The following is a 24,727-nucleotide window of genomic DNA, read 5'->3' as shown; positions in this document are numbered from 1 at the left end:
TTAAGATGGTGGCATCCTCGAAGAAACTTATTTAAGAATTTTTCGAATCTATCAATTTTTGTGTCTTGTGACAAGAAAATGTTAAAACATCAAATGCAAAATTTTTTATTAACCTATATTTATTCATACTTTGATATTTTTTTAAATTCGAACCTTAAATAAAGAAAATAGTATTGAAATTAATGGAAAACAACCAAATGACATCTGACATCAGCTGAAGCATATATATGTATATATAATAAGAAGTTGCAAACAACTGTTATTACTCCCGAATTATGATGACAGAGACTGAACGAAATAATTAAATATTACAAAGTCAAATTATTATCCTGCAATAGTACATCAAGGTATGCTGATGATTGTTTGATGATATTTGATAACCCCAATGATGATTAGGGTATAGTTTTCAATCTGGGTCCGACATGAATTTGGCGTAGAGAAAGCTCAACAACAAAACATGAAAATATATTATAAAACCACTTTTTAATAAATAAATAAAAAATCTATATATACAACTTTCAACTACAAATTGAAAGAATTTATGCAAACATTAATTCAAGAAGTCAACCGTCAACTCTTGTTTTTAATAAATTAAATTTTTATTTATTAAAAAAGAATTTCATTTCTTTTTTATTGCTAATTATTTGATTTTTTTATTTTTTTATTATCTTCGTCCACGGAATGGATTAATTCTTGTGGGATTTTTAAAGTGACTCGAGAATTGAATCGGACAGGTATGTTGAAACTCAAAAAATTTGAAAATCGAAATAAAAAAATGTTTTAATTATTTTCAATTCGACATAGGATCAACTTTTGATGGGCCATGCATGTTATGGACATGTGGAGGATCTCTAGTCTCAACTCATCAATTGTAGGGTGGCCTATCCTACTTCATGGGCCTCATCTCATTCTATGATGGACCCTTTAGATTCCAAGTCTTTGCTTTAACAATGGTAATGAGGAGAATTGTAAGCAAAAACTTAAACTTCCATAATCAAATAATGAACCTAACAATTTTTTTTTTTTTAAAAATGAAGAACGTAATAAATAATTTTTAGTGGAATATTTAGAAGTATCGGTGATTAACCAATTGAAGTATCCGTGATCAAAAATTAAAAATTGATTTATATAATGTTTTCAACAAATTAACTTGTTTGAAAATCGTAAAATTTTAGAACAAAATTGATAGTTAAACAAGTTGAACCAATTTAATAATTTCTTTTAAATTTTTATGAATTCTTAATTATTATTCGTCTAGCGGTCTTCAATTTCGTATCAAGGTCACGATCAATAGCGTCACTAACATTAATATCGATATCATCAATAAGAAAACCTTTAAGCTTGTTATCCAGGAACTTGTTCAGAAATACTGTACTGAAAGGAACATAGAAGTTTGTCACTAGGTATTTTACCAAATAGGATCGTCCGGTTCCTATAAAACCTATCACTAAAATACCCCTAGAGGGAGATAGGGCTAAGTGGAGCGAAAAGGGTTTTCCATGAGACGGAAAATGAAAACTATTAGCCCCATGCAAAGTTTGTGAATAAGTGATTATTTGATAATGAGCAAGGAATATCCGACTTTCTGCTAAACAAGATGTATTGAACTCATAGCTCATTAGATACTTTTTATGAATGCCAACTAGGTATCATAAGTAAATTGGTCCTGGTTGTTCAATCATTTGATAACCAGAGTCGTTCTTTGATAATTTGATTAAACCGGTTGAATAAAAAATAAGTGGTTTGACTTGTTCAACCGCATCATCACTTTAAAAATTATAAAATTATAAAATTTTAAATGATGATGTGGCCTTAAAGTAACACATCATCAAACTTTTATATTTTTAAGTGAAGGGTCAAAATGAAAGATATCAAGTTTAAATACAAAAGTGAATAAAAAAATATAATTACAAAAATAAATTTAGTTATCAAATTTAGAAATAAAAAATTCTAATTTTTCTAAAGAATGTATATCAAACCGTCACATCTTATTTTATTATATAAAATTAACATTTTACTTTGTATAAAAACTATTTAAAATTAAATTAAGGCAATGTAAAGTAAGAACAGATGTTTTTAATATTTATGGAGATAATAATAATTTTCAGAAAGTAATAAAGTAAGACAGTGAGGCTTCACCAAAAAAAAAAAAGAGAGAAAGCCAGTGAGGCAAAACATCGTATGTTACAATATTATTTAGCACGAAAATTGATTCATTGAACCAATTAATTGAGAAAATAAAAAAGAAAATATCGAACCCATTAAATGATTAGATTTGATCACGTCTTGTCGTCTAAAATTTCGCTGTTTTTTTTCATGAGGGAGAGGCGCATGTTCAGTGCCACCGCCCTTATTCTTGAGTTGTCACGCTGTCTTTAATGGACCATAATGTCCCTTTACTTTTTTTTCTTTTAGCCTTTCTACTCTGGGTTACAAATTAGCTCAGTTTGAATATTCATTTAATAAAAGTACTTTTAAACTTTTTTTTAAATAATAAAACTAATTTATAAATCCACTCAAATTAAATTTAAATAATAATTCATATCAATTGAAGTAAAGTTTAGGTTAAACAAATAATTTCTCAAGTTGAATAAAAAAAGTTAAAAACATTATAAATTTTTCTAACCATAAATTTTAAATATGATTTAAAGATTCTAATTAAATTTTATAAATAATGTATATTAAATACTTAAAAATGTATTTTAAATTTGAGAAATTATTTGATATATTTTAGTGGAGTTTTTAGACTTTACAAGTTGAGTTAGAAGGTTGACAAGTGTCCTATAAGAGTCTATTAAAATATATATGATAATTTTTTTAAATTGTTTATGGAATAAAAAAAAACACTACCAATATATCAAATATTTATAAATGAATTTTATATATCACATATCATAATATCAATAATGAGTTGCTATAAATCATTTTATTACATTTGTATTGTAATTTAAGCCAAATATTTGTTAATACCAAAATATAATAGCATCACATCATGCAAATAATAAAGACTAGTGAAAATAAAGATGTCGATTATGATTTAAATTTATATATTTCATATCATAACATAGTGCGACGTCGACATACTGTGTCGCTTTTAATGTGTTTGGATCGGCTATTATTGGATGAGAACGGGCAAAGCTATGACGATGTGAGATTCCTTTAAAAGTTAATGACTTTGCTTAGAGTTGTCTGAGGTGATTTCTACTAACAGTGGTTCGTTTGAATGAGAAGGGTATTTCACTCTCTCTCTCATGTAGCTGATGTAGTGAAGTCGAGAGTATGGATCCTGTTTTGCTACTTTTTCCAATGCGCAAGTTGTTTGGAGTGCTGCTGGTTTTTCATTTCGATCAGTCAACAATGACTGATATATTTTGCAAGCTTCTTAATTTGGCAACTTCTAAATATCTACAACGTGTATTTGTGTGTATTTGTGTTATGTTGGATGATATGATCTAATCGTAATTATTTTGTTTGGAAAGGGGAAGATGTGGTCGCGACATCAATCGTTTGGGTTGCTGATGCTTTTTGGACTCGTTGGTGGCAGTTAATGGGGGTGTTTACCACGGTTGATGCAAGTGGTGACTGGGACAGAGTAACTTGTGGTTGGGGAAGGGCTGGTTGGGCACCTTTGGAACGTGATTGTTAGGGATTGTGTGCCTTGAATCTCAATACTTGTTGAAGAGGATTGGGGTTGCTATTACGGGTATGTAGGCAAAGCCCCCGCGGTACGAATCATACCGCACAAGTTAAGTCCGTATAAAACTATACTTCTTCTAGTTGACTTTGGTTAGAATAAGTTTTTTAACCATTAAATAGATGTAGTCAATATGTTCTTATTTTCCTCTTCTTATTGCTTTGCAATCGTTCTACCGCCATTATCGACGTTTACTATAATAGTGGCCTGCTAAAATGTAATGTTGGTTCTGCCTGTTTCGAGCAAGAGGGGATTACAGGGTATGCGGCCGTAGTTCAAGACTCTAAGGGTTGTGTGCTTAAAAGTTTTTCTAGTTTTTATTTATGCTTGTTTTAGTCCTTCCATGCCAAAGCTTTTTCCATTAGGGAAGCCTTGTCATTGTTAAAATATTTCGGCTTCAATAATGTTATAGTTGAGTCGAATCGGTTGCTTATAATTTCGGCTTTGTTACGCCCATCATCTGATTTTTCTGAACTAAGTGTGTTTTTACGTGATTGTTTAATGATGGAGAATTTGTTTCAGTGCCTGTCCTTCTATTGGACTCGTCAATATGCCAACAAGGAGGCTTATTCCTTGGCTCGAGCAACTTTGTTATATGCAAATCATATGAAATGAGATGGCTTTCCCATTGTTTCTTTTAATGAGAATGTTTGGTCTATGACTGAAGATAATCTGGTTGGAGAGTGCAGATGATAGGTTCAAATGTATCAAGTGAGCTTGTTGGCTCGGGTTTTAGTTTGTCCGTATCATCAGTCTGCTTGTTGTCTTAATATTTTTTTTCTCATTAATGGATTTTATTTTTTAAAATATTAATTACATAATATTTTGTTTTAATATTTTATTATAACCTAAGTTACATATTTGAATTTAAACATTCTTTAAATATTATATATTTTTTATTTTACAACATCATATCTAAATTAGACTAAAATAAACATTGGGTAAATTACAGTTATAGTCACATAACTATTGATAATTTTTTTTCTAATTACTTAATTATAAAAAATTACAAAATAATCATTCAATTATTCAGTTTCTTTTTCCGATCGTTGAATGGAAAAATTATTGTATAAACTTTCCCAACCACATAAAAACATGAGCCCTAACTAATAAAATTAATAAAATTAATCCACATCATTTCTTTTTTCATGTCAATATAAACTCCAATTAACTTTTTTCCCCCTCAAAAGACCTGATTGCAATAAATATATATTGCATCCATTACCAACTAAATGGAGAAACCATTTTTGAATATCATTCAAGCAAATGGTGAATAACACCATTTTGCTGTTGATTAAAAAATTAATTTTTTTTCTATAGAAACTCGGCTAAAAGTATTAGTAAAAATCCTAACTTTGTATAAAAACAAATCCAAACGAAAGGTAATAATTGTATGTATTTTTTTAAAAAAAATATTTGACAAAAAAATGTCAAAGTTCTTGGATCAAGATCGGAAAATTTTGATAAAGATAAAAAAAAAACCCAAACAAAAACAACCATTTTTGTATGATCAAGAATCAAACTCAACAATGTAAAAAAAATTGAAAAGTAAACTCCCTAAGAGTCGACAATTTCAGATAATGTAAAAAGAATTTAGTTCCGTTTGGATTTCTCTATGTCGCTATACAAGTTTTTTTTTTTCATTTTTCAATTTTAAATCCAAGAAATCAAAATTCACTTTTTTTTATGAGATCGTGTAAAAAAAAGCTTCCTTTTGGATTTCATTTCTAGGTTTCTCCATTGTTTTCATAAACTCCAGGTTATACTGTATTTAGAAATAGTTTCTGCATTTGGTTGAAAAAGTAATTCAATTGGTGACTTTGAAATATTATGTTTATGTGCAAATATCATATGGAAAAATAAATGATGTAGTGCCCGTACCCCTTAGGAGGTGGGAAGAGTTTATACAATAATTTTTCTGTTTACAAAAAATTAACCTTTAATATTAAAAAAATAGCAACTTTAATCATCTATTTATACATTATGTTAATTTAGTATTGATTTTAAAAAATTAACTTAACTTTTATACATTATGTAATTCATCTTTTTTTCAATTTTACTTTACTTTGTGACCCTATCACCTAAAAAGTTTAAAAAAACAGAAATATACAAAAAAAATAAAAACACCCAACAATCCAATATAATAATTTTCATCTTTTAATTTTTTTAAAATTAACCACTTATGTTACAAATAAAAGTAAAACTACAAAACAATGGCTATATTACACAATGTGTAAATGTTAAAATTAATTTTTTAGAATCAAGATTGAATTGACACAATATATAAATGTTAAGGCTTAAAGTTGTTATTATGCTAATTTTTAAAGCTACCAAATTATTTTCTCCTTAATAATTTAATAACCGAATAAAAAAATTAAATAATTAAATAACCATTCTTATAATTTTTCAATTTTAGTAATTAAATAATAAAACCATTAAACCTACTCTAAATTCTTAAACAAAAAAGTAGAACCTATTATAATATGTTTTGTCTTAAAATTTTCCAATAAAGTTATGCTACAGTAAGGCAACCAAGTTTCACTTTTGTCTTGTTTGGACCAAACTATCCCTCTTTTCTTCCGTATCCCTTTTTTTTTTTTGAACAAAATTAAATACCTTCTGCTAAAGAAAACTTTAACAATCATTATTTTTAAAAAAAATATTCTTTAATAAAAAATTAAATAATTGATTTGACATTAACAAAAATAAAATAAAATATTAAAACGTAAACATCAACTAATAATCGTCATATGATTCCAAATACAATAACTAAATATAATTTTCTTCGTTGATTGCTTGTTAGAATAAAACCCAATATTTTGATATTGTTTCTTCACATGGAAACATTAGTGGACGAATACATCGAGCCCCTAAAATTTAAATTGACATCGTCAATTAGTTTAGCTTACGGGAATTAAATAAGGTATGTGATTGGCTAACCAAAGTCCCCACAATAAAAAATAAAATTGCATTAGAATATTGCTGGTAAAAACATCTCTTCTGTCCCTCACAATTTAAATATTGATAAATTGGTCCCTTTCAAATAGAAGTGATTTAATCTGTTAATTTTAAAAATGAGCAATTAAGGATAATTAATTACAACGATTAATATTTTCAGTAAATTGTATATAACTTTGATCGATATAATATGAAATTAAACCTTTAATATTTATATATTTCATCAATTTGGTCATGATTCTAAAAAATGATTTGAAAAATATAAAAACAAATTAAAATATCTAAAACAAATCGAAAAACAGAATATAAAAAACTTTAGATTGAAGAATATATATATAGATAGATAGAACTAAATTTGTTAACATATCAATTAAAATTATGTAAAATTAACGAAGATAAAATTGTTTCGATTTTTTTTGAAATGGAGTAATTTATCAATATTAAAATTAAGAGAGATAAAGATGTAATTTTACCGGATATTGCTTCCAATAAAAATTGATTGCAACAAGCAAATTTGCTATATTTGGGTGGGTATACCTGAACCAGTATTTGAAGGTTTTGCAGTTATCAACATTTAAATGCAAAATTGTCAAAGCTGATCCACAATTTTTACCTGAGAATTTTTAAATTACAGGTTGAAGAAAGTTATTGGCACCTGGGAATAATATTCAATAACCAACAAATTTGAATGAAAAAAAAATTGATTTCGAAGGTTTTGTCGATAATTTGAACTTAAATAAAAATATTACTGGATATTTATCTAAAATGGAAAGAAAAAAAAGGGCTTGAAAAAGACGAGAGGAAAGGGAATGAAAGGGTATTGTAGGAAGTTAAAGAGTTGTCCTGACTTTTTAAAAAATATTTATTATTAATTTTCTTATAAAGAAAACAATGAAAGGAGGAGCATATAATATAAGCTTAACAAATAACATGATTTAGAAGCCAGCTGATATTACATCTCCATTGCTGCCAAATATGAACATAAATCCAATTGAATTCCTATATGTTTTGGTTCCATGAATGTTTTGTCGTTATTACCTGTTGCCGTTAAGGATTTTCTCTTTTTATCTCTTGATGGGTTCTTGTCTCTGACACTGAAAAAGTTCTGAGAAAAAAAAGGAAGAAAAAAGAGGAAGCTTCCTTAAGGCTGAAGCTCTTTAGGGTTTTTTTTTCCTGCAATGGGTTTGAGTAGAACTCACAAGACTGCCAATGGAGTTTCTACCAGATGGGTTTCTTTCTTTTGCATTGCTAGCTTCTTCTTGGGTGTGCTTGTTATCAACAGGTTCTGTTCTTTTTTCTCTCTCTTAGTGGAATTTGAATGATCGAGATCTTGTTTTGAATGACAAAGTCTTAAGATTTAAAAAGTAAAATTAGAAGCTTTAACTATTGTTTCATTTCTGGGTTGTTTTTGCTCCTTTATGTTTTATGTTGAAGGATCTTGTTAATTTGTTGCAAAGGTGTCAAGCAAAATGCCTCTGTATGAATAGATTTAGGTCTTAGGTTTGCTAGATCTATCAGTGTCCAGGATTTGGGCCCGGGGGGGCGGGGTCTTACTTGCTATGCTGGTTCTCTTCTAGTAGCAGATTTAGTAATGCATGACTGTGAGAAAAGAGATTAATCTCATTGAATTTGGTTTTATAACTTGTGATGTATGACGAATTTGCACTTTGTACTTAAAAGCTGGTTTTTCGGAAGTTGATTTTATGCTCTGTATCAAAAGCTATAAGCTGGTAGCAGCTAAGTGCAAGAGATCCCTGAAAAAAAAAACTGTTTAGGGGTAAGTCGGGACATCGCCTATAAACACGGCCATTAAATAGTTTTCTGATGTTAAGGCATCTATGAGTTATCACTTTATGTAAAAAGGGTCTTTCTGTATGTTGTTGCCTGTTTTTTTGAGTGGTAGTATTATATGTAAGTGTGCATTAACTAGTGGTGCATGGGGTTTTTCATTTTTCTACAGATTGTGGACTAGTTCCGATCCTGTCAAAATCAATGAGGCTTCTTCTGTACAGACACATGGGAGAAAGGAAGTTCATCCCTTGGTTAATTGTGACAAGGCAAGTTTATAGAGTATAAAGTTGTCATAAAGCTTATATAGCATACAAATAATCTTGATGAGATTATGTGTTATTTACAACAGGACACTTCTGTCGAGGCAGGTGATATTCTTTCTCGAGTTTCACAAACTCATGATGTAATTATGTAAGTTTCTATGTCTTTTAGACTAATTGCCCCAAGTTAGCCTTTGGTGTCTAAAATTTGTTTAGAACTTAAAAAGAGTGTTCGCACGATACGTACTTTCAGGACATTAGACAAAACAATCTCCTCATTGGAGGTGCAGCTAGCTGCTGCTAGAGCTGCCAAGGGATATAGTAATGAAGGATCTCCGATGGTTACAAAACCTGGAATCGAGAACTTGAAGGAACGCCCGAAACTTTTCTTTGTTATGGGAATTATAACAGCATTCAGCAGTAGGAAAAGAAGAGACTCAATCAGGGAAACTTGGATGCCTCAAGGTTTGATTCAGTACTGTTTTGGCATTCTATTAGACACTCGCTGGGATCTAGTAAATTATTTATTTTTCGAGGTTTATTGTTCTCAGGGGAGGAATTAAAGAGGTTGGAGAAAGAGAAGGGAATTATAATGCGATTTGTCATAGGACACAGGTAAGTTCAAACGGACAATTCGAAGCATTCAACTTTTATGTGCTACTTAGCTTTCTTGAATGATATTCTTATTGAACATGTACATTCGGTTCTCAGTGCAACCCCGGGTGGTATTTTGGATCGAGGGATCGAAGCTGAAGAGGAGCAATACAAGGATTTTCTGCGCCTGGTATGCTCATGCTTTCTTGCATTGGGTCAAGTTAATGAGTTATTTTCTCTAATCTTAGTGTACAAAAACATGACAAAGTGAAGAACTCGATATTTATAATTTTAAAGAATTTAGAAGCTTACACGGAATCTCATCTTTTACTTTTTGTTTGGGCAGAATCACATAGAAGGTTACCATGAATTATCATCGAAAACCCAAATATACTTTTCCACAGCCGTCGCTAAGTGGGATGCAGACTTTTATATTAAAGTTGATGATGATGTACATGTAAATCTGGGTTAGTGATCCGGCTCTAAGTTTTCAGTACAACATTTTTTTCTTGAACAGACCTGTAGCAGGGTTACTATATTGATATGGACTATACTACAGGTATGGTGGGTTCTACATTGGCCCGTCACAGATCAAAACCCCGTGTTTATATTGGTTGCATGAAATCTGGACCTGTTCTAGCACAGAAGTAAGGATTAAATATTTTTAGTTTTCTTTTTTTAATTGTCGTATTTGCTTCTTTTCATCTAACCGTGCTTACCTCTATAGAGGGGTCAAATACCATGAGCCAGAATATTGGAAATTTGGTGAGGAGGGAAACAAATACTTCAGGCATGCAACCGGACAAATATATGCAGTGTCCAAAGACTTGGCAACCTACATCTCCGTCAATCGGTAAATTTTTTTTTTGCTATGCTATTCTATTACATGATGTTTTTTTAACTATATGTTTTGTTTTCTTTATAGGCACATACTTCATAGATATGCAAACGAAGACGTCTCTTTAGGTTCTTGGTTTATTGGTCTTGATGTCGAGCATATCGACGAACGAAGCCTCTGCTGTGGTACTCTCTTGGGTAAGGGTTGAATCTTCATAGTAGTGTGCCAGATTTTAGTTGTGCATGGAAACGATCTTTTCATGACAATGTCTTACATTTGTTCGATAGATTGCGAGTGGAAAGCTCAAGCAGGGAATCCATGTGGTGCATCTTTTGATTGGAGCTGCAGTGGCATTTGCAAGTCCGTGGAGAGAATGCAGGAAGTGCATCAGCGATGCGGGGAGGGCGACGATGCCATATGGCATACAAGCTTCTAAAACACACTGTCACTAACCTGGTTAGTAATATATTTGTGTATGTTGCATCAATCAAAGCACCATCTGCCCTGATTTTTGCCTATCATATTGTCTCCGGGACAGTTGGTACAGGATTAAATTAATTAACGCACAGATTCTCATTTATCATTCACCGAAAGCGGTCCCCCATTGTTTTACACTGTTTGAAGCATTAGAAGGTTAGATGAGAACTATTTAAACAGCACATCCTGGTATATGCTACAATGTTATCCTTACCATCTACGAGTGGTGGACTGATATCGGCTTGTCATTTGAAGCTGTTGATTGGTCGGACCCAGAAAGGGTTGTTAGAAGTCGCCATATGGCACAGATAGTTCGTTGTTCATGGGTTCATGGTTACATCTTTGACAAGATAACTCATCTCTCAAAATTTGTGAGCCCTTTGAGAGGACTGTTTGATGCTGATTGATCACCAAATTTACAATTAGGAGGGAACCGACATGTACAGTTTTCCAAAGCTTCAAGCTTGAAACTTTATAATGAATTCTAGATCATTCTCCATTAGGTAAATTTTAAGGAAAAAATAACCCTTGAAATAATGTTAGGAATTAAAATCCTTGCCTAAAAAAATCTATTTTGAAAAACTTTTAGGTAATGGAAAATTAATGAACAAACAGAAGTGGATAATCCGGCCATTTGATCGACTCCGAATGAATCTCAAATTGAGCTTAGTACAAATTAAACTACTTTAAATGAGCCAGGGAAGTTCAAAACCCATCATTCAAGGCCATCACTTTAATTTGCAACAAGCCAGCAAGCAACCCATTCAAAATATATATATTGCGTTATACAAGGTAGAAAAACCTCTGCTGTATTTAATTTTGATATCGAGCAAATTAGTCTCTATAAAATTTTTTAAAATAATTTAATTTTTGTTAGATTTCGAAAATAAGCATCTAATTATAATTAATCATAACATTAATTATTTTTGACAATTTTACATATTTTAGTTTGGTATAATAACAAATTTAACCCTTAAGGTTTATACATTATGTCTATTTATGTATTTATATATATTTGAAGATAACACGGGTGTAATCTGCGTCAACTGGGTGTGTGATAAGAGCTTTAAATTTTATACATTTTTTAGATAGTTTTTTTTTTTAGAATCAGGATTAAATTAAAGAATATATAAATATTGAGAGCTTAATTTATTTGTATATCAATAAATGTTATGTACAATTGAAGGAAAGCATTAATTGTTGCAATTAAATGTTCTTATTTACTCATTTCCAAAATGAATACGAATTAAATAGTCCCGTTTTTGTTTTAGAAAGATCAATTTATTTAATATCAGTATTAACAACAACTGAAAAAACATATATTAACAGATTGTTTTTAGATTTTTTTAACAAAATTATTAGATTTAGTCCAAGCGAATCCAAATATATAAACTGTTAAGGAATAACAAGGCAAAAACTCATATTTATTCAACGATTAATCAAGTCTTGATGTAGGCTGAAGTACAACTGAAATCACAAGAAAATAGCAACTAAGCTGATACTAAATCCCTAGAAAATAGGAACTAATCAGATACACCTAAACAACATTTGACTATACTCAAATTATTCAAAATAACATCTAACATTTCCTCCCTTAAACTGATATAAACATGTAAAAAACAAAAATTATTTGATTAATTAAAAAATAGAAAAATTAAACTAATATTAATGAATGAAAATGAGGTTTAGACACAAAATTTATAATTCCAAAATAAATATTTTACAAATAGTAAAATTTTAAAAATATATATATAAAAAAAAATTGAGCCATCAAATCTTAATTGTCAAAATTTTGATAAAATTTAAGGGACCCTTTCAACTCCTTTCGTCTTCGCCTAAATTATCTTTTTGCTGTAAAGGTCTTTCTTTATGGCACTTTTAATATATCTAATGCCACTAAATTTTGTTTGAAGAATTTCTGTATTTAGGAATCTTTTTTAAAAGTATTATTGAGAAAACATTTTTCATTTCTTTGATTAGTGTATTGTCTCAAATTCTACGGTGCTAATTTCATTAATTAAAGCAAAACCATATTCTTTTTTGACCGCTGCACTATAATATCTCTACCCTCTGATTTTATCTTAATCTAATTGGTGATCTCAAGTTTTGTTTAGATTCTTTTGCGAAATAATTACCATAAATTAACTAATCAATTCGTTGTAAAGTCAACTTGCACCTTCTCTTAATTTGATTTGTCAAAACCAACACAACCCTAATATTTCAACCATTTAATATTAAGGTAAATTCTAAAATAGTCACTTTTGTTTGTCTCAGGTCACATTTTAGTTTCTTATGTTTGAATTGTTACGTTTTAGTCACTTAAGGTATCGTTTTGTTACGAAATGATCACTTTGCCGTTAAGACCTGTTATCTATCAAACAACGGTCCGACGTGATAATTAAAATGGATTTTAAATGCCAATGTGGATGAGAAAAGTTAATTTTTTTTCTAAAAATAGAATGCAAAATTTTACCCTAAAACTCAAAATTTTCCGGTTTAAAAAGAAGTAACAGTTGAGTTTTTTTGTTACCATAAAAAAAAAGAGAGAAGAGAATAGCAAAACAGAAGAAGAAGAAGAAGAAATGCATACACCAACCTCTATACATGTTTGTTATTGCGGTTGCCCACAATACACAAATAAAAAAAATATGAAACATATCTTTTTTATTTGTCACATATACAAAAAAAATGAAAAGATGGATCATATTACACAAAAAAAAACATAATATCTGAATCCAAAATCCAAGTAAAGAATAAAAAAATCATCACTTATTGTAATTCATGCCTAGACCCTTCATTGAATTGATCATTTGTTCTTCCATTTTGAATAAAAAATCTAACCGATTGATAGAGCACTCAATTTGATTTCTATTATTTCGATTCAACAAATATGACTATGAAAATGGATGGCTTTTTCAGTTAAAATGAAAACGAAAACTAAAAGAAAAAGGAGATCAATAATTTTTCTTTTCAAGTTCAAGGATTAATTTGATGCATTAGTATTGATTATTTCGAAAAACCAAATTAACATTTTCTTTTAATTAATTTAGAAAATTCAATTAATTAAATTTATTTGATTAAAAAATTAATTAATTTACTTGGTTGGACATTCATGTTGGCATTTAAAACTTATTTTAACTGTCATGTTAGACTGCCATTCGGGAGGTAACATATTTTAACGGTAGAATAACTATTTTATAATAAAATAAAAACATAAATTACTAAAACATAATATTTGAAATAAATAAAATGGAATATTTTGACTTTTACCATAGAGAAACAGCTTTGATCTCAAAAACCGTGTGCCAACCGTAATGTCTTAAAAGTTATACGATAGATGCACAATGTCTTAAATGTATATAGGTCACGTGACATCTTAGAATCTAACACCTATCCTTTAATTTCCTACTTTTAGAATGTAACAATCTTTTATATGAAAATAAATAAAATCGCTTATATATACATATATATATTTACATTTGTTTATGATAAACTTGAGTTTTCTCATTTTTTTAATGTAACATTTGTGGTTTTTTAACGTCGTATACGTATTTGATAAAAGTTACATATTTGGATATCTAAAGATAATAATGTTATTTTTTGGTCGTTAATTCAGATTTTAGAGTTAATTTGATGACAATTCATAATTAGCTAATAACATTAGCAATTAACTTTTATTAAATTAACCATAAACCCCGAATTAAATCACATCTATCGACAGAGGTGAAGCCAGAACAATTTTTTAGGGGGGCCGAATGAAATTTTAATTTTTTATCGTCTATATTTTTATAGTTTTTAAAAGATTAAAACGAATTTTTATAATTTTAGGAGGCCAAAGTGTAATTTTACTTTTACTAATTTAAAATTTTTTAAAAAAAATTAAAATGCCTAAATAATAATTTTTCATTTTAGGGGGGCCGGACCCATGCCGGCTCCCCTCTAGATTCGCCTCTGTTTATCAGATTATACTTGGCAAATTAGACGTAAAAGTAAATAAATTGACAATTAACAAAATCATGAAAAATTCAAACCTAATAATATTAACAATTAATTTTCATCAAACTAAACCTAAAACCCGAACCAAACACTAAAATGTTAACATCATTACTTTTGGGCACCAAAATATATAACTTTTGTCAAATACAAGTACCACATCGACCAAAAAATAACATATATACCACATTAAAAAAAAAGTGTCAAGCTCAAGTACCAATTTGTAAAATCATCAAATTATCGTTTGAAACTCGTTGACGAACTTTACAAGAAAAAAGCTTAACAACCAAATTATTTAAATAAAAATTTTTAAATAATTTAATAACTAAATTATAATTTTTTTAATTAAGTAATCATAACAAAAAATTATCCATAATTTAATAATTAATAATATAGTTTACCTTTAAAACAATAAACAACTAAAGTAAGAAATATATGGAGACCGCATATTATAGTTGTAAGATCATCATATATTCTAAGCCAAATCTTTGATGATTAAATTAAAATTAAACCTCTAAAATTTGATTAATTGATATTATTATAATAATAATAATTAAGAAACAATGGTAACTCCTTCAAGGAAGATACTTAGAAAGCTCCATCCCAATTATTACAATATAATCTCATACGGCCAAAGTTCTTGGCTAATGACTTAGAATATTTGTAAGTCCATATACAACATGTCAATTGGTCCATATTCCGTGCAGAATCAAGGCACGCCGCGGAGACCACCCTTTCAACCGCAACTGCTGAATTGGAATTCTTATTCAAATATGGATATATATGATCCAAACCTGGACTTACTACAAATATTTTTAGCTTACAATAATTGCATTTTTGAGGCAGCAATATTTGACCGGATCGCAATATGAATATATTTAAAAGGAAAAATAAATTTTCTAATTTTTTCTATTGCGTTTAAAAAAAATTAGCATAATTTACTCTCCTTTAATTTAATATTAATATATTTTCAAAGTTTTCACTTTTTGTCTATTATATATTTTTCTAGATTATTCTTTTAAAATTAAGATCAAAATGATAGAATATATAAAATATTGAAGGCTTGATATATAAATCGAAATTATTTACAATTGATGAGAAACATCAATTGTTGTGATTTATCTTTATTTGCTCATTTTTAAAATTAACATGGAATAAATTGCTCTATTTTTTGAGAGAGATTAATTTACGCATTATCCAAATTGAAAAAGATTGGAGATAAAAAGGTTAAATTATGTTATTAGTCTCTGTATTTAGCAAAAGTTATGGATTCAATCTTTATACTTTTATTTGATCATTTTTAGTCCATGTACTTTTTAAATTTTTAAATTTCAGTTCTTACCAAACAATAGTAGTTAAATTCATTAAGTAAAATTTTGCTATTTTCAAAATATGATGCATCAAATATATTATCATCTGCGTAATGTCATGTTTGCTTATTATTTTCACATATTACTCACTAAAAATCCAATTAATGGATTAATGACTTTTATTTATTTTAAGACTGAAATTTCAAATTTCTAAAAGTATAGGGACTTAGAATGATTCAATTGGAGAAAATGAACTAAATCTACAACTGTATAAATACTACAAGACTAGTAATTAAATTTAACCAAACATATTTAATTTCTACTATTTGAGTTAGGACTAAAATTTAAAATTATAAAAAGTACAAGGACTAAAATTGATCAATTCAAAAAGTACAAGACTAAAAATGATCAAATAAAAGTATAGGGACTAAATATTGCAAAGTACAGGAACTAATAGAAGAATTTAACCATAAATATATCCAATAAAATCATAGTTAATTAAAGGAGCGGTCTACACGGAGCACTAGGCAGGGGTGAGAGGGGATGGACTGACTGACTCACTGACTGACTGAGTCAGACACGGACGGTATCGAGCTTAAGCAAACAACAACCACCTATTTTTCAAAAACACGAGCCTGCTTGATTCCAGTACCTTTCGCTACAATCAACGCACCTCTCTTTTATAAATATAAATTAATTAAAATTTAAAGCAAAGGTAGACTAGGAGAGACGTATAGGCCACCGTCCTTTTTATATCATCCAACGGCTGCCGTCACTTTCCGCATGCCAAGCTGGCAATACTTAAGTACACGCGCTCCTTCCCTATTGGTTAAGAAGATTTGAGGGTGCCGTATACTCGACGTGGCAGAGAAAGGTACACAACTTTGATTTTTCTTTTTCTTTTTTTTTAAAGAAAATAATATCGGACCTAAGAGTAAAATTAAATTCCGTTAATTGAAGAAGCTGGGACGTTGTGGCAATTTCAGAAAAATATAAAGGGCCTCAGTCCATAAAGAAAGTTAATATGAATTCACAAAAGGGAAGAGAAAAAAAAGGGAAAGCAGGTGGTCGGGAACCGGCGAAGTTCGTCGGATTTCACCCATTCGTCATTGGAGCTTCCAAAAAAACAACTTTTTATCTGAGTTTCGATCGCAGATATAGAAAAAAAACCGGGAAAATGAAGGGATCTGGACCTCTTGTTGCTACCGTGCTCGTTGCGTCTACGGTGGCTCTCACTTCGTCTTCATCCGCTGGAGTCCAACATGTTTCTTTTTCTCCAACCTCCTCCAACCAGGTTTATTCCCCCCCCCCTTTTAATTAGAGCATTTTTTTCGTACAGAAATTAGAAATTTGGCCTAAATGCTTCTTCTCGTTTGAAATTTGCTACATATTTTACTGATTCCCGTTTCCAATGTCTAATGCGTGATTTTTCTTTTCTAGTTTTTGTTCAAGTTTATTTTTCTTTAATTTAGTAGATATTTTACTGGAAATTTTGGCTGCTTAAATCTATTAATTCGAGTGCCTTGCTTCTGGATCTAGATTTGCTTATTTAATTTCACTTTAGGAGCACGATTCATTTGCTTTAATTTTAAATTAAATATTTAGTTCTTGATCTTAACATGGAACAATTGATTATGTAGGAGTCACAGAACAGTGCGTCGAGGAATCGTACGGCGTTAGAAAGGGAGAAATTCGCGCCACGGTTTGATGGCTTAAGGTTCATAGAGACGTTGGTCACAGCTCACAGATAAAAGAGAGAATAGACACATAAAAAAACGCCGTACTTTCGTTCCGTTTTTCATTTTTCGAAAAATCGCGCTAACCCATTCCCAAAAAATTATTCTTAATTTAATTGTAATATATTTGAATATGATGTGGGATTTAGAGTGCCGTTTTTGTGGTTTTGTTTTATAATTTCATGTCGTTTTCGTACCCTTTGTGAATTCTGATTGATTTTGATGTCGAAATTAGAATTTCCAATACCTTAGGGCCTATTGATTTCCTGTATTTTTTAAATAAATTATTTTTATAATCAAAATTCAGCTTTATAGTTTAATGGAATTAATAACGGAAATAAATCTAAAGGTTACACATTAAATATTGAAATTATGAGTTGTCGACTTTGTAATTTGTATTCGTATCTGCAATAGTAGCGTTTGGTACAATACTTATGTTTTCGAAATTTTAATTAGTTGAAAAATGATTCTGTTTGGTATGCGAAATTTTATTTACTTTATTTGAAATTTAATTTTTTATGAGGAGTAATTTTTTCACAAATATATGATAAAATGGGAGAAAATTATTTTTATAATGGAAAGTTAAAAAATATTAAGATAAAATTAAAACTATTATATATTTTGGTTTAGGGGATTAATTTATTAATAAATATATAAAAAAAAGAAGTTATTACCTTTTTTTGTTACTTGATTTTTTCTGTTATTTCGACTGGGATTATTTGCAAGTAAATATAAATTTAAGTTAGCACTTGTATTTTTCATGGAATATTTATTATTATTTTTTAAAATTATAGATAGAATTGTTCCAAGTTATGGTCTTATAATTTAATTATTTGTAGTTTTGTTTAGAACAATCAACTATTTTTTTTTATATTTCTATGGATTAGATTTTAGCTAAAACAAAACATGATTTCAAGCATTTTATTTATTTATCTAAACAAGTTATACATATCCATGATTTTATATGTATTATTATATTTAAAAAATACATGCAAGATAAATTTGAAATAATTTTACTTTCAATTAAAAATAAAAATAAAAATAATTTAAAAACCATCAATTGAAATTTATTGTTAAATATTTAATCCAAATATTTGTTAATAATAAAGTTTATTATAAAAATTAAATACATAAATAAGGATAAATTTATAAATTATCATTAAAAATATTTAATGAATCAAACAATAAATTTTTTAACATTTTTAACATTACCTTTCAATATATATTAAACGTTGTAAGTAACTTTCCTATAATCAGATTTAATTGAAATCATAAAAACTTTCCTTTCAATATATATTACATAATATACATGGTTGGATGAATTATAATTGTTATTGTCAGTAAATTGTAATGGGTAGCTGTTGATCTACTTTTAAAATTGAAAACGTATATCAAAGTGGCAAAGTCGAAACAACTTTTTCCGGCAAAAATGAATATAAATAAATTAAAACATTTATAATATAAAAAAGAAGTTAAAATCATAAAATAGCACATTCTTTCCAAGAATCCCCCTACGTCAATCGATAACTTCATTTGAAACATAGCATAGGGACAAAACCACCAATGTTGCGATTCTTGCTTCATTCCACAACTGCCACGTCACATTGAATCAACCATTCCTTTCGGTAGTGGGGGTTTATTTTGTTTTTAAAGAAAAAGTAGAAAAATAATTATAAAGCGGACCAAACATTAAAATTAAAGAGCAGTGTGCCTTTCCAATTTCAATTATTAGTAAATTGGTTTCTATTAATAAAATCATATTAATTTTAATATTTATATCTTTTATCAATTTATAATATCTTTATTGGTATAATAGCTTTCATTATTTACATAGTTCCAATTTTAAAAAAAATTAATAAATCTAGTCCTCACATTTATAAATTTTATGAATTTAATTTTAATTCTGAATTTATTGATATCTAATGAAGATTAATTTTGTTAAAAATTTTAGAATCAAGATCAACAATAAATGTCAAAAATTAAATTTATTATTATATTAATAAAACATAGAATTAATTGACAAAAAAATTAAACACTATGACTTACTTTTAAAATTAACACGATTTAAATTATTTTATTATTTTAAAGAAATCAATTTGCGCAAAATTAAACTAGAGGGGAATAAAAATTTTAAATATACAAAAATAGCAAGATACAATAAATTCAAGTGCTGGGCAGGTGCCACGTGACAAAGAGATATTCTGAAATGACATTAAGAATACACCCGTGATAGGCTCTTCGTTTTTGGTAAAAGTAGAAAACCATTCTAAAACCATCAGGTGGAATTTGAAGAAATGTATCAGGTAGATATAAAAAGATAATAAGACCCGGTTTTCATATTATTTCCTTCACGAAACATATGTTTGAGATACTTTCTTAATTACCAGCAATTATTTTTTTTGATGTTTCGTAAAAGCATTGCTATAATTCATCTCATCTTTTCTATGAACAAGATCTAATGCGGCCAAACTGTTTGTTTCTAAAACCATTTTTCTTACCGTCATCTTTTTTACCAATATTAACCCATTAGGAAATACCCCATAAATCAACCTCCACTGTACTTTATGTTTTAAGACACATGTTTTCTTCTCTTTAGTGCAAAGGCACAAATTCTAAACCATTATGGGGACAGTTTGTTTTATGGTGAAAACTAACATAAGCCATTCGCTACGATTTATATATAAAGTATATTTAGTTAGGTAAAAGCCATTGGCATCGGAAAGAGATGTGAAACCAACAAACCACAAAATGTTACTGCTTTTATTTATTTATTTTGGGTTAGGTAAAACATGGAAGTCCAATTATGTGATGAGAGACTGATATCTGCAGTGGGTCTAGAATCCCTATTTCATGCCCAATAATATTTTTCTACGGAACCTTCAACAATTTATTTGATGTTTTTTCATTCAAGATTAGTGGATATTGTTATAATAAAAAAACATAAATTTAAACGTGTTTAAGTACAATTTTTTTATAGATTTATAAATAGAAGCAGACATTATATATATATAAACTATAGTTTTTATTGATTAAGCTTTAACTTAATAGTATAGTTGCGGTCTTGCAGTTTTTGTGACTTAAGTTCTATAAACAATGTGTTTTTTCTTAGTTTATATTTATTTTGATTTAAGTTATTTTTATTTAGGTTTAAATATGTTATGCTTATCAATTTAGTCATGTTTTGTGACAATTAATTTTGATTATAATTATTTGGATGTAAGATTGTTTAATATATTATTGATTTTGTTATAGTAACATATTATTTCGTTTCATTCATGTGGATGGAGTGAAAGGTTTTGTTTTTTTTTAATAAATGTATTATTATTATTGAATTGGTGTACACTAAAAAGCAGAAAAATAAGTTGGCACCCTGCAGTGCATAACTCGAGTACATTACATAGATTATGATGGCATTCCCATGGCTTCCTTCAACACCACCAATTAATTAATTTAAAAAAAATTATATGCCAAGTACTAAACTTAAAAAATCTCGGCGAAACCAACATTTTCATTTAAGAAGAAACTTTTTTGGACCCTTTTAAGAGGGAAGAATGGCAAAATTTTGCAACATATTCATTTAAGAAGCTGATGTTGATGATGCACTTGGACTGTTGAAGGTGGCTCAACTGTTCTCGTAATGCCACGCTTTTTTGTAAGGGTCAGTGGTGTAATCAGTCCAAATTAGCTGATCCTCGGCGTGAAATCTGAAGTGACCCCTGACTTCAGATTTTCTTTTCTTTTAACTGATTTTGAGAGATTCAGTGAACCACTTGCATATGTTTCTGCTTCTTTGATCATCCTATACTATTTTTTGACTTTCGAGACATTTTCGAACTTGTTTGTTACGTTTTTAATGCTATATAAAAAATTTATAATGCTTGGTTCTTCTTTTGTTTTTGAATCAAGTTGTGTTGTTTTGGATTTTGGGGGTTAAAATTGTTTTTGCTTTCATTATCATCTTCATTTTGGTCTCAGCTTCTTGCAATGGCCACAGTGACAGCCTCTCACCTTGTTTCTACAGTTTGTCAAGTCAACAGCCATGGAGCAGACACTAAGGCCGCCAATTTGATTTGCATGAAGAACCAAGCTGCTATTACTCACAATGGTCTAAGGTTTTTGAACATGCTAGACAGGTTGCAGATGAGAACCAATGCAAAGGCTGTTGCCCGACAAGCTGTGAAACAGGAAAACCCCAGGCCTTGGGGCAAAATTATTTGCGGCGAAGGGTTGAACTTAGTGTTTGTGGGAGCTGAGTGTGGTCCATGGAGCAAAACTGGTGGACTTGGCGACGTCCTTGGTGGACTTCCGCCTGCAATGGCGGTAAGTATTGTATGGTTTTAGCTTAATTTTGATGGGATACTAATAAATGCCTGTGTTGAACATTTGTGAAGGCCAATGGACATCGTGTTATGACTGTGTCTCCTCGATATGATCAGTACATGGATGCATGGGACACCAGTGTATTAGTTGAAGTAAGGTTTATTTTATTCTGTTAAATTCAACTAAAGTGAACCATCTTTGGATTATATTCTTGAGGATCAGCTCTTAATTTCCAGGTAAAAGTTGGTGACAAAATCGAGACCGCTCGATTCTTCCATTGTTACAAACGTGGAGTTGATCGTGTGTTTGTTGATCACCCAATGTTCCTCGAGAAGGTTTGGGGCAAAACTGGATCAAAAATCTATGGCCCTAATGCAGGTGTGGACTACAAAGACAATCAATTGCGGTTTAGCTTGTTATGCCAGGTATAAATTGTACAATGTTAAACTGTAGCTTATGATTTTATCACCGTAATGTCACTGTTTTCACTATTTGCAGGCTGCTCTGGAAGCACCCAAGGTTCTGAATTTAAATAGCAACAGATATTTCTCAGGACCATATGGTATGGAGGACTCTCTCCCTCTGTAAGTTTTTCAACACTTGTTTAATAAAAGTTAAGAGTTTAGGGTTTTACCATCTGCTGCAGGGGAAGATGTTATTTTTATTGCCAATGATTGGCACACTGGTCTTCTACCATGTTATTTGAAAAGCATGTACCAGTCAAGGGGCATCTACATGAATGCCAAGGTATGGTTTGATGCCTTGATGGCCTTTGTTTGATTCATCATGCAGAAAAGCTTGAAACTTTACCTTGTGTTTGATAAAATATGGGCAGGTTGCATTTTGCATCCACAACATAGCCTATCAGGGAAGATTTCCGTTTTCGGATTTCTCTGTTCTTAATCTGCCTGATCGGTTCAAGAGTTCGTTTGACTTCTTCGATGGGTACGAAACCATTGATGCTGCTCATGTATATATATATATTTTTTTCTTGTTGCACTTGCGTGGAAATCTATGCTGGATATTGTTTTGGTCGTTAGGTATCCCAAGCCTATCAAGGGAAGGAAAATTAATTGGATGAAGGCTGGAATTCTAGAATCAGATAAGGTCTTGACTGTAAGCCCATACTACGCCCAGGAGCTTATATCAGGTGAAGATAAAGGCGTTGAACTTGATAACATCATCCGTAAAACCGGCATCACCGGCATTGTGAATGGCATGGATGTTCAGGAGTGGAACCCTGCCACTGACCAACACATCAATGTCCAATATGATGCTTCAACTGTATGTGCTTTGAATTACTTCCAATTCATCTATTGTTTGTGGAGTATTAAAAGTCATGTTCCATAATAAGTTTTCATTGCAGGTAATGGATGCAAAGCCTATACTAAAGGAATCTCTTCAAGCAGAAATGGGCTTGCATTGTGACAGGAACGTTCCGGTGGTTGGCTTCATCGGTAGGTTAGAAGAGCAGAAAGGTTCAGATGTTTTGGCAGAAGCGATCCCGAGATTCATCAGAGAAAATTGTCAGATTGTAATCCTTGTTAGTGTCAAATTTTTATATTGTCGCAGTAGTTACTGTTGCCTCGATGAGTGCGGTATCAACAGTGACATCTTTTCTTTCAGGGAACGGGCAAAATGGCCATGGAGGAACAGATTGAGAATTTAGAGACACAATACCCTGACAAAGCTAGAGGAATAGCCAATTTCAATGTCCCATTGGCTCATAAGATAATTGCTGGTTCTGATTTCATTTTGATCCCCAGTCGATTCGAACCGTGCGGTCTGATCCAGTTGCATGCTATGCGATATGGAACCGTAAATGCTTTTGACCAATTGATTCGGTTTCAAGGATTTGCATAAGCAGTGAATCTATAAACCTCATAAACACTATTTGCTCTGTGGTACAGGTGCCAATAGTTGCCTCAACCGGTGGACTCGTCGACACCGTCAAGGAAGGATTCACAGGGTTTCAAATGGGAGTTTTCAATGTTGAAGTAAGTATTTTTTTTTTTTAAAAAAGATTACTGGCAAGGCTTATGAGAAGGGCCATTAATCTCTATGGGATATTGTGTTGCAGTGTGATGCAGTGGATCCAAGTGATTTAGATAAGGTGGCAAAGACTGTCAAGAAAGCTCTTGCAACATATGGCACTCCAACCATGAACGAAATGATCCAAAACTGTATGGCACAAGACCTTTCATGGAAGGTTAGTTAGTTCCTTGCTGTACACGTAAGAACCTGACAGTGACCTTAATTTGTAGCTTTAGGAAGAATGAACACAATGGGAAATTTGTTGATCAATGCAGGGACCATCAAAGCTGTGGGAGAAGTTGTTGTTGAGCCTGGAGGTTGCTGGCAGTGAACCCGGTAACGAAGGCGAGGAGATTGCTCCACTTGCCAAGGAAAATGTTGCCACCCCATGAACTGCCCTTCGGAGTCTAAATAAAATGTTTCGATATGGAATTGTTCTTAAAGCAAGCAAATGCAAACCAGTAGCTGTGTCAAGTTTTGGGGCTGCCATTAGCATTGACTGATATAAAGCACTCAATGGTATGGTTGAGGGTGAAAAGTTGGGAGATTTTTGTATAAAGAGAGGAATAATATTAAGTAGCTAACAGGGTGTTAGTGAAAGTTTCACAAAGACTAAAATGGTGAAGCCATTTTCACCGAATATGTATGTTTTTATAAATTATTATGTCTGAGAGCAAATAAAGTTTGTTTGTTTGTGGTGCCATTAGACTTTTATTGCCCTT

The 24,727-nt window shown here is 30.4% G+C and overlaps 3 protein-coding genes across 3 annotated transcripts; all 3 read left to right on the top strand.

Moving 5' to 3' along the window:
• The first annotated feature begins 7,536 nt into the window (after positions 1-7,536).
• On the top strand, positions 7,537-10,722 carry LOC107944950 (beta-1,6-galactosyltransferase GALT31A). Its single transcript, XM_041107526.1, has 12 exons — positions 7,537-7,934; positions 8,613-8,709; positions 8,793-8,854; positions 8,957-9,168; positions 9,255-9,318; positions 9,415-9,487; positions 9,644-9,764; positions 9,857-9,944; positions 10,025-10,150; positions 10,223-10,332; positions 10,423-10,591; positions 10,674-10,722. Exons 1-11 carry the CDS (start codon positions 7,831-7,833, stop codon positions 10,569-10,571), a joined length of 1,206 nt encoding a protein of 401 aa, XP_040963460.1. The 5' UTR covers positions 7,537-7,830; the 3' UTR covers positions 10,572-10,591; positions 10,674-10,722.
• Positions 10,723-16,876: 6,154 nt separating this feature from the next.
• LOC107929475 (uncharacterized) lies at positions 16,877-17,953 on the top strand. The gene is made up of 2 exons (XM_016860906.2): positions 16,877-17,209; positions 17,556-17,953. Exons 1-2 carry the CDS (start codon positions 16,940-16,942, stop codon positions 17,664-17,666), a joined length of 381 nt encoding a protein of 126 aa, XP_016716395.2. The 5' UTR covers positions 16,877-16,939; the 3' UTR covers positions 17,667-17,953.
• Positions 17,954-21,469: 3,516 nt separating this feature from the next.
• LOC107947218 (granule-bound starch synthase 1, chloroplastic/amyloplastic) lies at positions 21,470-24,708 on the top strand. Its single transcript, XM_016881796.2, has 12 exons — positions 21,470-21,971; positions 22,043-22,123; positions 22,208-22,396; positions 22,470-22,533; positions 22,618-22,718; positions 22,807-22,916; positions 23,012-23,255; positions 23,338-23,514; positions 23,598-23,789; positions 23,882-23,968; positions 24,052-24,180; positions 24,281-24,708. Exons 1-12 carry the CDS (start codon positions 21,636-21,638, stop codon positions 24,395-24,397), a joined length of 1,827 nt encoding a protein of 608 aa, XP_016737285.1. The 5' UTR covers positions 21,470-21,635; the 3' UTR covers positions 24,398-24,708.
• Positions 24,709-24,727: the final 19 nt, after the last annotated feature.

Source organism: Gossypium hirsutum, chromosome D12 (genome assembly GCF_007990345.1).
Source record: "Gossypium hirsutum isolate 1008001.06 chromosome D12, Gossypium_hirsutum_v2.1, whole genome shotgun sequence".
Lineage (NCBI taxonomy): Eukaryota > Viridiplantae > Streptophyta > Magnoliopsida > Malvales > Malvaceae > Gossypium > Gossypium hirsutum.
The sequence above is the reverse complement of the archived record's forward strand: the minus strand, read 5'-3'. Positions and strand labels throughout refer to the sequence as shown.

Coding starts and splice junctions, on each gene's coding strand:
- LOC107944950 (XM_041107526.1), top strand. CDS start 7,831: ATGGGTTTGAGTAGAACTCACAAGACTGCCAATGGAGTTTCTACCAGA. Junction 9,488..9,643: donor ACAAGGATTTTCTGCGCCTG/GTATGCTCATGC, acceptor TTGTTTGGGCAG/AATCACATAGAAGGTTACCA. Junction 10,151..10,222: donor ACCTACATCTCCGTCAATCG/GTAAATTTTTTT, acceptor TTTTCTTTATAG/GCACATACTTCATAGATATG.
- LOC107929475 (XM_016860906.2), top strand. CDS start 16,940: ATGAATTCACAAAAGGGAAGAGAAAAAAAAGGGAAAGCAGGTGGTCGG. Junction 17,210..17,555: donor CTCCAACCTCCTCCAACCAG/GTTTATTCCCCC, acceptor TTGATTATGTAG/GAGTCACAGAACAGTGCGTC.
- LOC107947218 (XM_016881796.2), top strand. CDS start 21,636: ATGGCCACAGTGACAGCCTCTCACCTTGTTTCTACAGTTTGTCAAGTC. Junction 21,972..22,042: donor GACTTCCGCCTGCAATGGCG/GTAAGTATTGTA, acceptor ACATTTGTGAAG/GCCAATGGACATCGTGTTAT. Junction 24,181..24,280: donor CACAAGACCTTTCATGGAAG/GTTAGTTAGTTC, acceptor TGATCAATGCAG/GGACCATCAAAGCTGTGGGA.